The sequence below is a fragment of the Lathamus discolor genome, chromosome 3 (genome assembly GCF_037157495.1).
Source record: "Lathamus discolor isolate bLatDis1 chromosome 3, bLatDis1.hap1, whole genome shotgun sequence".
NCBI classification, from domain to species: domain Eukaryota; kingdom Metazoa; phylum Chordata; class Aves; order Psittaciformes; family Psittacidae; genus Lathamus; species Lathamus discolor.
In genome coordinates this window covers 31,795,589-31,814,043 of record NC_088886.1, presented here as the reverse complement: position 1 = coordinate 31,814,043, position 18,455 = coordinate 31,795,589, and the positions used below count along the sequence as shown (strand labels likewise).

At 39.8% G+C, this 18,455-nt stretch overlaps 2 protein-coding genes across 6 annotated transcripts in view; both read left to right on the top strand.

The window, feature by feature from the left end:
- The window catches only part of PIK3CA (phosphatidylinositol-4,5-bisphosphate 3-kinase catalytic subunit alpha), a 47,739-nt gene extending 40,038 nt beyond the window's left edge, over window positions 1-7,701 (top strand). For all 5 annotated transcript variants that reach the window (XM_065674524.1, XM_065674523.1, XM_065674525.1 and 2 more), the window contains one exon: window positions 556-7,701. In XM_065674524.1, the coding sequence (XP_065530596.1) occupies window positions 556-826 (271 nt within the window). In that variant the 3' untranslated portion in view covers window positions 827-7,701. The remainder of the gene's footprint in view (window positions 1-555) is intronic.
- Window positions 7,702-10,673: 2,972 nt separating this feature from the next.
- ZNF639 (zinc finger protein 639) lies at window positions 10,674-18,444 on the top strand. Its single transcript, XM_065674521.1, has 6 exons — window positions 10,674-10,755; window positions 11,931-12,035; window positions 12,399-12,475; window positions 12,724-12,831; window positions 13,677-13,811; window positions 14,084-18,444. The coding sequence occupies exons 3-6, from the start codon at window positions 12,418-12,420 to the stop codon at window positions 15,229-15,231; spliced, it is 1,449 nt and encodes a 482-aa protein (XP_065530593.1). The 5' UTR covers window positions 10,674-10,755; window positions 11,931-12,035; window positions 12,399-12,417; the 3' UTR covers window positions 15,232-18,444.
- Window positions 18,445-18,455: the final 11 nt, after the last annotated feature.

Here is an 18,455-nt window from a genome sequence, read left to right as displayed (position 1 = left end):
TGAAGATTTTTTCTTTTTCCTTAACCTGGCTTAAATTAGTGATTTCAACATAAATGTGCATTTCTCACCCAATGTTGCGATACAGCAAATTCCCCTGTCTTCAGTGCCTTCTCTAGAGTATCTAAGGAGCAACAGCTACTGCCCTTTTAAAACTAGGGGAGAAGTGCATCTCTGATAACCAGGAAAGCATTTTTTGCAACTGTGTATCAGGAAATGTGCTTTGAAATCTGAAACATCAGTAGCAATGAGTGAAATGGCTGTGTGAACACCCATAAACTTGTGTTAAATACTTGCATGAATTGCAAATGAAGTTTAACGCCAGAAAGCCTGTCTTCAGTCTGGCTATTGTGTTAGTCTGACCGCTACTAATTCTTACTGAAATTAAGATAAACCTAAGTAGGAAGATGAGTATATTTTCTCAGCAACATTATGGTGTTGTTATTGGACTGTCTACTTCTTCAGTGTCCAGTTAACCTGAAAACTGTTTTGGAAGTGAAAAAGTAATACGCATCTAACAGGGAAATACACTGACTTTTTTTCCCCTATCTCTTCCAGGTTCCAGGAGATGTGTTATAAGGCTTATCTAGCAATTCGGCAGCATGCCAATCTCTTCATAAATCTTTTCTCCATGATGCTTGGCTCAGGAATGCCAGAACTGCAGTCCTTTGACGATATTGCATACATTCGAAAGACCCTTGCGTTGGACAAAACCGAGCAGGAAGCTCTGGAGTACTTCATGAAGCAAATGAATGATGCTCACCATGGTGGCTGGACAACAAAAATGGACTGGATCTTTCACACAATAAAACAACATGCTTTGAACTGAAATGAAAGCAAAGAAAACAAGAACTGATAGCCCACTTTGTGGGTACTGCACTGTTAATACCCATTAGCAGCAAAGACTGGTTGCATAGGAATTGCACAAACCATGAAGAACATCTGAATTTATGGCAAGAAAAGAGATGAACTGCTCAGACAACTGTTGAAAAATAATGTAAAACAGGGTTTCAGATAGCACTAAAATTGTACACTTCAAAAATTAAGCTTTAGTATGATGTGTGACTTCATGTTATGCCTTAAGCCCAAAAAGGTAAACTTGGAAGAACGTTTCCTTTTTTCATTTGATAGGATAAATTAGAAGGAGAAAGAAAATAGTGCTAGCATGAACATAGAGTCCATCACATATTACCTTAGATCTGGTACAACAGGTAGAGCCTATGCTGGATTGACAAGAGTGGAAAGAGAATTCAAGTGATAGCAAATATTTAAAATCAGCATAGGTTGAAGGAAAGGAGTCTTAAGCTCGAAGATCTAAAAACAATAGTGAGAGGACAGTGCCTTTTAAATGTGCTCAGAGGCATTAACAGTTACGGGGTTTAGATGACCCTTTTGATTTCTGGGTCTGTCATATGCACAGTTTCTGAAAGCAGTAGGAAATAGGCCCACTTGGTATGGTGTTTCTTCTGCTCAGTATTTCTAGAGGTGCAATTCATACCTTCACAAAGAAACTCCCTGTCATCCCCCAAAACTGACTAACCTGGAAACTGAATGGTCAAATTGGGTTTAGTGCAACAGAGAGTTGTATTGTTCATCTTAGGTTTGGTTTAATCTAACTTGAACTGAATAGATTTTTTTCATACATGTTTTCCAGAACCTAAAGAAAGGTGAGTTATTAAAATTATTGAAAGATTATTTTTTTATAAAGGCTATTTATATAACAGGAACTATTATTAATATATATTCTTTATTTACATGATTTGTCCAATATTCACTCTTTTAATTTTGCAGCCCAGTTCTATCTGTCCAAGGCTCCCGTTTCCATTAACGTCACTTGAAGGTGACCAGATATACTCCTAGGACCAAATTCAACCCTGGTGAAAGAGGACACAAGTACCATTAAAGTAGTGGGACATATACCCACTAATGCCAGAGGTGAACTTGGCCTAAGTCTCTTCAAAAAATTTTGGGCATCACTCTTCACATTACTGAAGTGATACGCTGGCTATTCAAGGAACGCACATTTAAGCCCTCAGTCTTTGGGTCCACCATTTCTCCTCTTTCTTCTTCCTTTGGAAGTGGTTGTTTAATCCAGATAACATCAGTAACAGATACATCAGAAAGAGAAATTTAGGTTTTTCAATATGATCATTAATAAGCAGTTCAACATACAGCAGATGCGTTGGCTAGCTCAAAGCATGTGGAGTTACCAAACATTTTGTAGCTTTGTCTGTTTTGTGTGTGTGTGTAATATATATTTGTAAATGTAGTTGTTGTCCTCTAACACAATACAATGTGTGCAATCAGTTCAATTGGCACCACTTTTTGAAACTGTTCAGAAGTACTGAGGATTTCAGATTGCCCTTATGCACAGCTTCAGGTAGGAGTGGTTTTCTATTTATTAAACAGGTTTTTTAATTAGTGAAGCCCACAGTTCTGAGGGTGATGTTCACCCTAATATTTTAACTTGCTAGATTTGCAGCACTTGGAGTGAATTGCAAAGGTCTGAGGTTTTCGGGGGTTCAGCTAATTCACTGGCAAACATGCACCAGGGCACCACTCAGAAAGTGCAATACCCCATGTGATATAAAATATGCTGACAGTTGGTGTTAGATTAGAATATAAGTATATAAATAAACTGTGCAGGCTGTTCTGATGAGGTAATGAGTGGTTGGCTTGATTTAGAAAATTGTAATATATTAAAAATGTGCAATCAATTACATTATGAAAGACTTCGGGGATTGTAAAGCCAAGACTTCGGTCTTTCAAGACACTTTCATGGTCAAGATCCTGCAGTCAATTACTGCACACACGGATACTTGATGCTGTGGGGGGGAAGCCTGTTTTTGTGAAAACTACAGAAGTTCCAAGAATAGTATGGGGAATGTGAAGTTGTATTTCCTTCATTCTGCTGAATATTTTGGAGTAGTCCAGTACTCTTTTTATTGACTGTTACATCATCCTTTTTGTTCATATGAATATTTTAATGCCTGCTGACCTTGATCTTACTTTCTAGAGCAAAATTACCCTTGTATGTATTACTTAGCAGTCTAACACACTCTGAAGGTTCAGCTGTCTTAAAATATGGCTTGGATTCAATTTAAATTTAGCTCACAATCTGAAACCCTGTTAGCTATAACTCTTAATTTAACTGAGTGAAACTGTTGCACAAATGCCACATTAGGTGCTATATTATCCTTATTTATCTGGTATTGAAACAATGCTTTACCTCATTTATCTAAGAGATGGCCAGCCTTTTCCAGCCTGAATGAAAATATCAACTCAGATTTATTGGATGTTATGAGCCCAGCTTCTTTTGTACTTTGTTTCTTCCTAGCCATTTATTTCTGTAAATATAAGTATAGATGTCTTTCAGTTCAAGCACAGTGTTCTGCACCCTTTTTGCACGAACAGAAAGGTATGAGGAATTAGGCTCTGTTTCCAAAATGTACTGCAACTAAATGCCATGCACACGCTGTATTAGAAGTTTTGAACATCAGGTAGTAAAAGAAAGACTTTAATTATCCCAAATCATACCATCATTATATAGACTTTTAAATTTAAAGGAAAATAAAAGTAGAAGCTCATGGGCTTTAAGCAGGTTCTTACCATAATCAGGAAGGGCATTTGAAAAATGTTCTGCAGTGTTTCAAAACAAATTAATAAATCCTTTTAGCTTCAAAGTGTTTAACCCTAATTACCTTATCCTGTTGTGCCAGTCTTGTGCTGGTGTAACTTAACTGAAGTTAGTGGAGGTACTGTTTACTTACATTGACGTAAGAGGATGGCATCTTTTCTCAGTATCAGAAATAAGATCTGCTTATAGACTGTAAAAACACCTTTGACTGAGCTTTAGATTTTTACAGAGATGGCTTGGAATTTTGATTTTATTTTTTAACTATTCGCACTTCATGGAGATTCAAAAATGCTCCCTTTGTTCGGGGAATCAGTTGCACAAAACACTAAGTAGCTTATTTTGAGCTTGAATTGAATCTGAACACCTTACTTCTGCAGAACTTTGTAGTAGGGCTACAACAGCAAGGAGCCCAAGACTGGGCATGTGTTTTATTACAAAGCATTAGGAAATGGTGATTTAGGGAAATACAAATTTAAAAACAGTAGCTTTTTCAACTGTGAAACTACATTTGATTTAATGACAGAACAGGCTGCTGATAATTAGTTTTTCTTAAAAATACGTTCTTTGCTTTCCTAAAAGTAGCAGAACAAGCACCTGTACTGATCTATACATGCACACTTTTCTGTTCCAAAAGGGTGCATTAGTAGTTTTTTAATAAGCAACATGGATTTGCAGTATATATATATTTTTTTTTTAATTAAAAGCATTTAAATAAAACCAAAATCGTTAGTGGTTTGGCATCTTGTGGAGAAGATATAAGCCTGCGTATTAAGGGTAATATAGAGATTACCAAGCTTGTAGAGAACTTTGTATGTGATGACCCTGCTGTTAGTGGGTTTGGAAGGATGTTTTTGGTTTTATCCAGCTTTCTTTTTTATGTAAAATATTAAATGCTCTTCAGGCGGTCAGTAGCCCATGGTTGTTGGCAGTTTGAAGGTATCTTCTTTGCTTTGTCATTTTTATAACTGGCATGTTCCAACATCTGCACTTCAGAATAATTGTGAATTTTTCCTTTTTCGCATGTCTGTACAGGTTGCAGACCTGGGCTGGACCCATTCAAAAAATAACTATCAGAAAAGCCACTTGAAATTACTGTTTTGTTGATGTCTTTGACATCTTGAAAATGCTTCAAGTTAGTGAAAATGGCGTGGTATTACAGAAAGAATTGTAACTTGCTGCTTCTAAGATTTTTTTATTATTATTTTTTTCTCGTTTTAGTTTTACTTGAATGGAAGAACCACACTTGGGTTTTTTTTTCGTTGTTTTGATTTATCTTTTTAAATACTACACACTGTGGATGTTGTGAATTGATGAATCCCGATTTAATTTTGCATTACGTATTTCATACATATAACAAATTTGTATCTTTTTTTCATGCTGAAGGTTATCTCAGTTTCAGTAGGGCTCTGTCTGTCCAAAATGTGTAGTTGACCACCCCTGCTGTTGCTTGTGGGTGTTTTGGGTTGGTTTTTTGTTTTGTTTTGGTTTTTTACATCTGTGTTAATGAAGGGAAGCCAACTGGAAACTGAAAGTTCTCTGTCTGTATACACTAGCCAAATTTATAGGTGCTCTGGTCTTTGAGGAAATTCTGATTTCACTTTATGCTCACTTAACACTGATTTCATCAGAATCACTCTGGATTCACAACAGCATATGAAATCAGAATTAGACTATATGTGTATTAAAGTTCCAGATTGTTTATTCATATGATGCAGTGTGAAGTGTTCTTGTAATGAGAGGAATGTTTGCTAGCAGCCCAGTTAAACACTTGACAATTTTATTTTGAAATAGTCTTTATTAACTAGCCTTTTCAGCTCTCCAATTCGTAACTACTGTGATGATGTCTATAGTTATTTCGTTCCTGAGACTCTCCAGGATTTTTATTGTTTGCTAGCTTAAATGTTTCCTCTTCCTGCTCTTTCATAGCATAAAGACTTGTAGAACCCACACTCAGGAAAAATAGTTGTTCTTAATTGGCAGTACAGTATTCTTGACTTCTGAACTTTATGGGATAGACTCTTGAGAGGATGAGGTCTTGCTGTATTAGCACTCCTGACTCAAAACCAGAGGTGGATCCCTCCATCCCTGTCTCTTCCCTTCCCTCTCCAACACCCCTCTCCCCTAAAAAGGGATATGCCCATAGCATATCCCTTTAAGAACAACATAAAATATTTGTAAGATAAGATTAACTGAAGCAATGGTCTGCCTGTACTTTGAAGCTAGTCCACATTGGTTTTTATAAATGTGTCCTAAGTTTAAGTGTCCTTACTGTCACTTCCGTATGTGATGCAATATTCCGTTGGCATAAGGAAGGCCAAAAATACGCTATTCTATCTTGATTCTTTCTGAAATTCTGGTGCCAGATCCCCAGTAGCTATTAAATTGGTTTAGGAACCATTTAGTTGAGTGTAACTGCATAAATTCTGTTAGGAACCTGTTCTAGTAATAAAATTAATCACAGTTAAACCTGATTTAATTGTATTGCTGAAGTTATAGAAAGCCTAGTTTGGGCAGAAGCTGTTTCTCCTAAGAATCTTGTCTGTTGTAGTTTAATCCTTGAGAGCCAAAACAAGGATATTCATGGCTGCAATCTCATTCGGATTTGTTTCTTTGGTTTAACTACTTTTCAACTATTTCCAGGCTTTGTTAATAGTGTTCTGTTCCCTGAATTATCAGCTGCCCTAGGCTGTCCGAAGTTGTCTTAAGATTTCATTTGGAGAAAGAAAAGGAAAAGATGGAGATGAAGCCTCCTCTTATCTTGCAGCACTGTGGTCCAAATTCTTCATCTTCTCTTGTAAAGATAAATCTATAACTCATGATTTGGGAGTATTATCCCTTCCCGTTGCCCTCTTGCACCTCTGCAAGTTCTAACTGAATATCCACATACTTTCTCCAACAGAAAAGTGGATTTTGATAAGGATTTAAAACATATGTGGCTGCAGGCTGAGGTCTGGGTTCTCAGGCTTGAAAATTTGAACTGCAAGGATTTCTAGAATCACACAGAATTGTTGAGGTTGGCAGAGACTTTTGGAGATCATCTAGTCCAGCCACCCAGTTTGAAGCAGGGTCACCAAGAGCAGGTTGCCCAGGACATTGTCCAGTTGGGTTTAGAGTCTGTCCAAGAAAGAGTTTACAATAAAAGCTTTTCCTTAATGTTTATGTAAAATTTCTTCTATTTCATTGCCCAATGCCCTTTCAGTGGACAGCACTGAGAAAAGTCCTGCCTGCCTTTTTGCTGTTTTCCATCAAGTCTTTATATATATTGACAAGGTGCCCTTTGAGCTTTCCCTAAGCTCAGGCTAAACAATGCCAGCTCTGTCAGCCTCACCTCTGTCTTCACAGCCTTTTGCTGTTCCTTTACATCCATGTCTAGCTTGTGCTGGAGAGCCCAGCAACCCAGGTGTGGCCACACCAGCACTTAGCAGAGGGGCAGGATGAAGGCTAACCTACCTGCCTGGCGATGCTCTTCCTAAGGCAGTCCAGGATCCTGTTGGCATTTTCGATGAATAGAGCCCAGGAGGGTGTAATCTCTTGATGCTTATATGTAACTTTGTGGAAGCTGGTAGCAGTTACATGTCTGCATCAAAAGCAGAGTACAGACACCCACCAGTGCTTTAAATATCTTTTAAAATGAGACAACTATCTTTGAAATAACCACTACTGGGGGGGGGGGGGGGGGGTTGCCATGTTTTTGTCATTCTGTGATAAAGGTCCTGTGGTAAAGTAGTTAGAAAGCAAGACATTTTTAGTGGGCCAAAAAAGTATTTAAGATGCAGCAAGATGCATGTGCTGTCATACTGAGAATAGTCTTGCAGTACTTATGAAAAACAAAACCCCACAATCCTTTTTCTCACCCTTCTGCTGTGCTACTCAAGTAACAAAAGTTTGGCCTATGATAATTACTGTAGTTCATGTTCATGGGAAACTGTAAAAAGTCTGCCTTTTATTTATCTTCTCGGTCTGTATCACACGCTGTTTATTAAAAAAACGTACTTTGTTTTTTATCACACTTTCGAGTGTTAATGTATATACACTAACTAAATTAAAATAATACGGTTGATACACTTGTGAATTCTGAAGTGAGAATTTAGGGAATCTCAAGTCTTGAAGGTGTGATTTGGTGTTGCAGCTCTGCTTTCAAAAAAGGCTAGAAGAAAGGACATAGAAATTGTGTACATCAGTTAATCTGGGGGGTAACATGGAATTTGCGTTACTTACAGATGGGCTGTCCTAAATACATGTGGCATTTGGGTTTTGTACTTCTTGATCTTCAAAATGAGTAACTTAGATGTGGGTTGTCAAAGTTATGATAAGAGAGCAGATGTTACTGAAGTGTTCCAGCTGGAAGGAAGTCCCTGCTACGTAAGTCTGGTTTTGAAAAACATTCTTCATGCTTTTCATTACTGAAAGTATATTTAAAAACAAACAAACAAGCAAACAACCAAAAGCCAAAAAAACTAGGCTGTATTTTTGGATCCAGTGCTAATTTTGAAAGAGTAAAAAACATGTTTGGGAAATTAGTCACTGGTGCCTGTAACAGCATGGGGTTGCAGTGGAATTGCCTCTGCGGACATGTTGGTCTGGTTTGGACTTCAGTTGCTAACAAACTGTTACCACAGCAGGGATTTCAGCTCTTTTGCTGAGAATTCCACTTTTTTGGAGGGACAAGGGAAGTGTTACTGCTTTTAATCAGGTCACTTCTACACATCTTTGTCACCAGTAACCTTTGACCTTTGTATGCTGGTCAGCTCTTTCCAATCACTGCTGCCTAGCTTTGAAAATGGCTATGTTCTAGTAGGTTTTCCATCTGCACTGGATCAAACTCCATAATTAAAGGTGGACATCATTATCCTTACATTTATTTTGAAGCTCAAGCTGAGCTCTGGACTGGAGAGAGCATATCAAAGAATGGCTGGTGAGTTTTGAAGTAGCTAGTTCAGTAACCTGAACTATCAGATTAAACTTCTATTACAGCAAAAGGTGAGTTTTAAATTTCCTAGTAACTCTGAAACGGTTATGAGCGGTTAGTACCTTGTTTTGAATGCACGGGGTGGTTCAGGGGAAGGGGATTTGTTCAGATGCAAATTTTAGACTTTATTGCCATTACCATTTGGGGTAGTTCTGAGTCTTGACCCTAAAGCATAAAAAGATTGTGGGAAAACTTGCAAAATTATGCAGTGAAACAAGAAAGACTTGCAATATGGGCAGTTTGCTTTAGCATGGGGAATCTCAATGAGCCCTCCTGACTTTATGCTCAGAAATCAATCTGGTTTCCGACCTGCACTGGAAAAACCTGAATCAAAATCTGAACCTATGTAGCAAAAGAGGAAGAAAACTGATGCTAGACAAGATAGCTCAGATACCCCCCCCCCCCATATGTCATTTTAAACACTAACATTTTTCAGCAAAGATTATTATAGTGAGCTGAGCTTACTGCTTTCATTGAAGAAAGGACTTACTCCATTCTTATTTCAGACAGGATGAATCCCTGCTAATTGAAATGAGCATCATTTGTGGTACTCATGTAAAAAATAAGGTGAATATGAGGTGAATAAGGCTTTTCTACATTTCCAGTTGGGATAGGTTCTGAGTCATGAAAACCTAATCCAGAGTTGCCTGAACACCCCAAGCACGCGGTGGTTTAGAGATGAGACTCATGAGACTTTCCTGAAGCATTGATGTCACTGTTTGATGCCTGTGACTTTGAACGGGTTCGGTGGCTTCAAAGGGGATCCTCCTCAATGCTCTCCTTTCACCATCTTAGCTTCTCACTGGGACATAGGTGGTGTTGGGCTGTGCTGCTTTGTGTGGAGAAGAAATCAATCAAAAGGTATAGACGATGTATTGAGCTTTGCTTAGCCAAAGTCTGTCTCACTGAGCAGGACTGAATTCAAAGAAAAGTTGGGGTTTTAGTGTTTCAGTTTTGTGGGGTTTGGGGTTTTTTTTTCCCCTTTACCTTGGCAAATTACAGATTTTAAGTTCTCATTACTGCCCTCCGCTGGGAACTGGAGAAGGGGGGGGGGGGGTCAGAATATTGACAGGGAAAACAATTTAGTGAGTAGAGGGAAAAATATGTGGCCATCCACCCATTGGGGTGGCTATAGCCAATTTATGACAACTTTAGCACAAGGTGTCCTGGAAAAACCTCAGCTTCTATGGCTGGAATAAACAGCAGAGAACAAAATGAAGTGGGATGCCAGGATCTTGTTTGGTAATTCAGCTCAGGAGACAATGGATACACCACACTCACACTGCTTGAGCCCTCAGAAATTAAGTGCCTTCAAAAGGACACCTTTACTTATCTTCATGCTGTTTGCCATCAAAACTTACGTATAACCACAGGATGAAGTTCTTTCACATCTCCCCAGAGAGATGCTTCCAACGTGCACGACAAAGGCTGGAGGTAGGATTTTATAAACAGCGTAAGTCTGATCTCAACTTCCAACTGGTGAATAAAACTGAGGCCAGAAGCAGGGTGTAATTTTTACTTTTACTGATCAGTGGAGCAAGAACATTGGGCATGTTGTGGTTTTTCTGCTAACTGAAAGCTGTACCTTAAAATCAGGCAATTTCAGGCTAAGCCAGAGCAGAATAGCTCCACGAATGAAACGCTTGGTGAAATTCCATCATCTGAGTCCTCAACCTAAGCGACTGTACTGGTCTCCCTTCGCTCTCCAAAACAGACACTTCTTATTTTTCAAAATGATAAGATGCTGTTTGAAATGTTCTGCTTGTTGGAGAAGTTACTGCGTTTTCCTATGGCACTAAAAAAGTGAAGGTAGAGTGAGCAAAAACGGGGATTTTTGGGGTTTTGTGATTATAACTTTGGAAAACCTTGGGATGAGGGAAGTTTGATTATTTCAGTTCTCCCACCCTTATCTCGTGTCGATTTTAAGCCCCAAGGGTCAGGTTCCGCAGCGATACAAAAACCACGACCGTGGGTAACTAACCACCACAGTTTTAGGCCCGCCCCCCGGCTGCGATGGGGACTGGCGGGGGGCAGGAGGCGCCCGCGCAGCCGCCAGGCGGCGCCCTCCCGCCGCGGCGCTGCCGCGCCCCGCCCGTTCCCCCGCGGCACACGGGAGGCGGCAGCGGCCCCGTGGCCGGGCGCGCAGCGGAAGGTGAGTCCCGGCGGCGAGGCGAGAGGGGAGCGGCCGCCAGCGTCGCCCGCGGCTGCGGGGCGCCCCGCGGCTCAGCGGCGCCCGCCTCCCTCCAGCGTTTTACCGCGCCGGGTGCGGCCTCCGTGCCGCTGACCGCCGCCTCGCGCCCGCCCCCATCTTACCTCTCGCCCCGGCGCCATTTGAAGTGCGGGTCCGCACCCGGCGCCCCACGGCGGCGGCTCCGCTCCGGGCCCTCTCTCTCGCCGAGGGCTCACCCCTGCCTGCGGCTTCCCCGCCACTGCCCGCGGGGCGGGGCGGGGCGGTGTGATGCCACGCTCCTGCCCGGGGCTCCCCGCTGCGGCCTCCGGCTCCGGGCTCCGCGCAGGCCGCGGCGGGGGCTGTGGGGGTCTCTGTGTTCAGGGCCTTGTTGCGCCTTTCCCATAGCCGCGCCAAACCTCCGGGAAGGCTTACCGGGAAAAGCCGCTGGAGAACAACAACAGGCGCTACCGGCCCTCTGCCCGATCCGTGGGTAAAAGCTTAACAGGGAAGAAGATCCGCCGCGGTAACTGGGATAAAGCATGCTGCCTCAGTGTGCTGTAGGTTCTTCCCTCGCAGTCAGAAGTGCTGCGGGTACTCGATGCTTCCAGACGACAATAAAACATTAAAGAAAACAAACCCCACACTATTTTTTCTCTCTTTAAAATAAAATTTGAATTCAGACAAATTACCGTATCTCATGAGAACTTCATTGGCTTGATGAGGGGCTGTTTCTCCCTGCTTTCATCCCCGGGTGGATGGCATTGGCTTCAGAAGATCCTAGGCCCCTGAGTGCTTTAGTACAAACCACATGAGGTTCCATGTTTGCAGCCCTTTCTTCAAAATTATTTAGACCTAAATGTCATAGGTCCAACTACAAAACACAAAACTACATAGCTCAAGTATATTTGGTGTCTCCAAGTATCTTCTGTTGTAAGGAGCTGCCAAGTGCAGCGAAAACAGACTAAGCTGGGACCAAAGTAAAATAAACAGTGCCTCGACCTTTCTTATTTTGATACCTTAAAATTAATACTGACTTTTTATGTTGTTTTCTAGCTTCAATTTCCATAGCTTCATTCTTTGTAATGCTTGTGCATCTGACTGGTTTTTTATTTATCTTGCACTGAAGTTTTAATGTGTTTTAAAATGTCACTTCATAGATGAAACTCTTCTCAAGCTGATCTATCTGCTACGTCTGGAAGCTGTACAGCCATCAGCTACTCGGCTGTTCTGCATGCTGCTACTGAAGAGTCTAGGATATTTTGGTAAGAGAGCATGACTTTTTGGATGCTTTCAACATTAAAGTTTTATCTGAAGGACTCTGCCTCAGAATAAGCTGCCCTCTGACAAAAAGCAACAGGGTGTTGGAGAACTGCCTCATAAGTTACACTGAGTTCTTGAATGCGCAGAGTCCTGACCGGTCTGGCTTTATGGTGAACCTTCTTTTGTTTCAGGGTAGAAATATGAAATTAGACTTAAGTAGTTGCAGTCTTAACTTTAAAAAGATGGGGGGAGGGAGTAGGAACAAAGTTCTTGTATTTAATATGCAGGTTTTCGAAAGTGTCGTTTAATGAAATCATGAAAGATAATACAAACAAGTCTAACTCTTGAGTATTTTTACTTTACAGTCTATTTAGACCATTCAAAATGAATGAACATCCTAAAAAGAGGAAAAGGAAGACTCTACATCCTTCTCGATATTCAGGTCAGTCTAGAGCTTGAGTTATGTAGGATTTTCTCAGACTACTTATTTAATGAGAACGGACCACATGTGCTAATACATGGAGAATCAGTAACATAAAGGGTGGGACAAGAAGTTGTGGTCCAAATACGTTGACTTCTACCCAACTTGGTAGAAGATGTGTGGCTGATGAAGAGAATTTTGCTGAACGTTCAATACATACGTAGCTACATCAGTGCATTAGCATTAAAACCTTCTTTTGTTTGTTTTAGATTCTTCGGGTGCAACCAAGTACATAGACAACAGTGGCATTTTTTCTGACCACTGCTATAGTGTCTGTTCCATAAAACAGCCAGATACAAAGTTTTCTGAAAACAGAGGTAAGACTATGTTTTGGGGTTTTATTATACAATTCCTTACTAAGTGAGTCGCACTCCTATTCTTTAGAAGTTCACAGAATACAAAATACATAGTGGGTGACTTCTGAGCATTGTTGTGATGGGATATGCCTCAGACTAGGGGAAGTCTGTTTAACCTTTCTAATGGAAATAAAATTTTCAAAGTCGAATCAGTGATGACAAAAAAGATTCTTCAATGTTAGATCTATAATGATGATTAGACTACTTTGTCTACATGTCCACTAGCTAGGTAATGTAAAGCCGATGAAAATAATCTTGAGAGTCCAGGTGGAATTTACCACCCATTGCATTAAACTATACTTGTGCTTACAGAAAACCAGATACTTTTTTATAAGATGTCCGCTGGTGGATGTAAAGTTTAGCACAGCAAATGGGAGGATGGATTTTTATTACATTTATTTTTAGTCTCATCATTTAGTGAGCAAGTCTCCAGAGGTCTTAAAGTATTATATTTTAAAATGTTCAGAAATATTTAAGAATACGCTTTTTAAATTGTGTCTCATATGTAAAGTTTCATTTAAGGATTTTCAGTTTCTTCGAGTATAATCAACTGACTATTTTTTGCTGAAATGTTAAAGACAGAGTTGCCCCCTTTGGAATTCTTTTGCTGCATTATGTACATATGGAAATAATTTCTAAGGTTTTTATTGTTACTTTATTTAATGTAGGCTATGATGTGATCTGTATACAGACTTATGCAACTAAAATGCATAAATAGCAAATGAGATCTGTGGTTAAATCAGAGAATCATGATGATGCTCGTATGGGCAAATGATGTCAAGAAGACCCTTCTTTTATGTTTGCAGGTAGATTCCACAGTCCAGCGCAGAGTGTGGACACAGATGATGATGGGAGTCCAGTGCATGCTGGAACTTCTCAATGGAGTGGGTCACATCCAAATGTGGGGTTCCACTATATAGACCCCAAAAAGAAGGATAAAGGTAAAGGTTGATGTGTATTTGCAGTTTAGATGCTGGGAATCTGGAGAGCACATCTGCTGGCTTTTACCTTGACGTTTTTGCTTTGACAGAAGAAGTGAAGGATTTGTAGTTTCCATTATTTACTTGTTAAACATAAAACATTGTGGGGCCTGGGGAAAAGTAACTCCTTGCATTTGTAAGCTGCTACAACTAACTGAAAAGTTAAATATGGACTTAGGTGTTTTGCAGGGGTTTTTTAACCTTTTGCTTTTATTATCTGTTTCATCCTGCAGATAAAGGTACTAATAATGGAATGTGCAGAGACTTATGTGATTCACCCATATTCAGCGACAGCCCTACAGATGAAGAGAAACCTCTAGATATTCAAACTGTAGAAATTTCTACAACAGAAGTGAATGCTGTAGAAGTTCATGATATAGAAACACAAACTGTGTCACCTGAAAAACTAGAAGCTGAGGACCTAGAGGAGATCCCTCTGGAAACCTGTAAAATATTTGAGAAGAACCAGGCTTTGAATATCACAGCTCAACAGAAATGGCCTTTGCTGAGAGCCAACAGCAGTGGCTTATATAAATGCGAGCTCTGTGAGTTTAATAGCAAGTATTTCTCTGATTTAAAGCAGCACATGATCCTAAAGCATAAGACCTGTACAGACACTCATGTCTGTAAAGTTTGTAAAGAAAGCTTCTCCAGCAAAGTGCAGCTCATTGAACATGTAAAACTCCACGAGGAGGATCCGTACATCTGTAAATACTGTGATTACAAAACAGTGATATTTGAGAATCTGAGTCAGCACATCGCGGACACTCACTTCAGTGATCACCTTTATTGGTGTGAGCAGTGTGACATGCAGTTCTCCTCAAGCAGTGAGTTGTACCTGCACTTCCAGGAGCACAGCTGTGACGAGCAGTATTTGTGTCAGTTCTGTGAGCATGAAACAAATGACCCGGAAGATCTGCATAGCCATGTGGTGAATGAACATGCGTGTCGACTGATAGAGTTAAGTGACAGCTATAATAACAAGGAGCGTGGGCAGTACAGCCTCATAAACAAAATCAGTTTTGACAAATGCAAGAACTTCTTTGTATGCCAAGTGTGTGGCTTTAGGAGCAGGCTGCATACCAATGTCAATAGGCATGTAGCTATTGAACACACCAAAATATTCCCTCATGTTTGTGATGACTGTGGGAAGGGCTTTTCAGGTATGTTGGAATATTGCAAGCATTTAAGCACTCATTTATCTGAAGGGATTTATTTGTGCCAATACTGTGAATATTCAACAGGACAGATTGAAGACCTCAAAACTCATTTGGATTTCAGGCATTCAGCAGATTTGCCCCATAAATGTACTGATTGTTTAATGAGGTTTGGAAATGAAAAAGATCTCTTAAGTCATCTTCAGATACATGAGACAGTGTGATTGCTTTCTTTCCCTGTAATCAGTTTTTTAGAACGAAGATTAATTTCCAGTCACTGAAATGTTATATTAAATACAATTTTAACAGCAGTTCTAACGTTTCCATCTTTGTACCAGCAAAGCATGCAGAACAGCTTGGTGTTGTGAATTTCTTTATGTAGGGGTTTCAGTAGGATTAATCACATAGTGTAACGGATCAGACTCTGGGGGGAGGGACAGTGGAAGTAGTTGCATGTTGTGATAGCAGTTCTGATGGTCATCCCATGCTTTCGCATGTAATGTAGAAGATCAGCTTTCCCAGGTTTAAAATTACACAAAGAGAAAGGCAACATCCATTTCCATGCTTAAGTAACGCCATGCTGATCTCAACTGCATGTCCAGCTCATGTTACCCTCTGCAGCAGCAGGTCATTGTGCTGACGTTCAGCAAATTGCACCAGCATGCCAAAGATAAGGGTGTTCCAAAAATTCCTAGGCATGGACATCTTGAAGTTCACATGCAAGCCTGCATTTCCCACCATGTACTCTTGTTAAGCTTTGAAAATTGACCTGTTTTTCTCCTGTAGTACTTATCCGATACCATCATTCACTTCTTTTGTTCAGTGTTTAATTTCAACTACTGTCATTGGAACTATCCAACAACCTTCTCTTCGACACATTTGCTACAGACCTCCTATCTGCATGATTTTTGTCTCTTTTATTATTACTTATTGAAAGTTCCTATCTTTTAATGCACCAAGGAGGCACACATTGCTTTTGTGTAGACTGGGTCATGTTTCAAGGAGTAATTGCAAGGGAATTTGCAAAGTTACCCATCTGAGTATGTACAAAGTGTGATTTTATCTAAAATACTAAATTAGCTCCTACAGTGAAATGGTGTATGTCACCGACCTCATTTAGAGCAAGCTTCTATTAGTCTGTATTATAATTCTGTATAATTAGCTTGCCACTGCTAGTAATTTGAGGACCGCTATTTTAATTCTGTAGGTTTTAAACATCTATATACTGGCTTAAAACACTGGTGCAGTACTTACTAAGTTTAATCACTTTCAAATGCTTTCACACATTTGTTCAGATTAGATAGTGCTGTCCTGCCATTATAATCATGAGAAGCAAATCTTTACAATTCATTCTGTAGCTGTATTTCTGAGTGGATGCTTGGACAGATAAAAGCAAGGGTGAGGTCATTTGATTGTGCTGGTTACCAGGGTGAAATTACTCAGAAGTTAACAGTGGAGTTTACATTTCTTCCTGCACTGATTGTAAATTTGTAATGTAAAATTGTCTAATGCAAGCTTTGTATAGATTTAATGAATGTATAAAACATTTCTTGTTCAGTAAGATTTGGTGTTACCAGCTTCAAGGCATGCAAGGTTGTGTTTGAATTTTAAAGCTAAGGATAAAAATTGGCTGAATCTAGTCACTTTATGGAAGTTCTAATTTCTAGAAGAGGTATTTCTGGAAAGCCTACAATGAATTAGTTAGCGTGTATTTCTTTGCAGGAGGCAAGACATTTTCATCACTTTGAAATGCTGATTTACTACTAAATCTTCTGTGTAGTTGTTGCAAAGGGCAACCTGATGGTGTCCTGACTGTATTTTATTAGTCCATTGTACAGAGATTGACAATGTCTGTGGTAGAATTGCTAATTTCCTATTTTGAACACATCCTGGCTGGCTTAAAATGGTAGCAGTAATATAGCTAACAAATCACTAATAAGAATTATTTTTTATATGGAAAGTTAATTTCGTTCATATGGGTATAATTGGGGGAGGTTCTCATAAAACCCTGTCCTTAGTGGTGACACACAAGTGGAATCATAGAATGGCTTGGCTTGGAAAGGACCTTAAGATCATCTAGTTCCAACCCCCAATGGCACAGTTGAGCTCTGGAGAGAAAGCTGCTCCAGGGGATGGTAATAACAAGGGGGGAGGAGGGGAAGGGCATTTAAAAAAAAAAAGAGAAGTGAGCACATGTGTTTGTATAGCCCAGCATTGTGTCCTGTACATAAAGGTGGCCTCTAATAAAAGCAGAGTGCCCCATGATAAAGTTGTTGCTGACTCCTGAATAACTATGTCATGTCTATCTTTGAGTTGTGTTACTGTTGATCTCTAAACTGGGAATGATAGAACATCCTATAGGAATGTTACGAAGCCAGATCATTCCTAATTAAAATGCACCTCACTGTGTCAACTTAGGAAATATATTCAAGTTTGTCTTAGGTTGGATTTTATAAATAAGGGAGTAATGTTAGTATTTTCTTTTTAATACCTGCCAGAAAGTAAATGGAAATGTACAGGAGTAGCTTGACTCACTTTACCTCAGTAGGAACACAAGTAGGGTATCTGCTTCCACGTGATCAGCATGCTAAAACAAGAAAGATATTAAGTAATAGAAAAAATTGGTATCGAGTGAAGTCTGTCTAGAAGTTGGAAGGCCAAAAAGAATGACTGTACATGCCAGAAGCAGTATGTTGTTGCCATTGAAGGGAACACAGGAGTTTGGCGTATTTACGTGATGCGCGTCAGTGGAAGGTCAGTGCTCTGACATTGCTGCACCAAGGTGAACTGAGAGCATGTGAAAGCAGCTGGTCTGACACTGCTGGAGACTTGTTGGTTTTAACCCTGTAGCTCCAGCAATTCATCACAGTCTTGGATGAGAGAAATTAGCTGAACTAATTAGTAAAGTATGCCAGTATTATATTTTTTTTTCTCTGGGACACTCAGTATATCAATCCAGTTGTTTGTTACATGGATGCCCACAAAGTTCATCTATTCCAAGAACAACATTCTAACTAGTAGCTATACGAAATTACAAGAGTGGATTTGAAAGTATTTTGTATCTGCAAGTAATTTGTATTTGAGTCTTTTTTTCTTTTCACTTTGGAGCCTTTAGGTTATGTGTCATGTATTTCAGCTTCCCAGACTGTGTTTATGAACAAAAGAACTTTTTTATATGAAACATTCTGTTGGCTTTAAAACACAATTTAAATCTCACCAGTTATTGTAAATACTTGAAATACAGCAAGCTAGCGATTCTCAAATAATGTGTTCTTTATAGTGCTTATTGTGTTGCTGTCATTGTGGTTCTCATTCTCTTATGCTGTGTATCGCATGTGTAAATTATTGGTGCTTTTTACCTCTTGAAAGTACTTAAGTTTGTCATTTTAGCCGACTCTGATTAAACCATGGTGCTGACAGTACGCAGGAGTCCGAAATTATGCTTCGT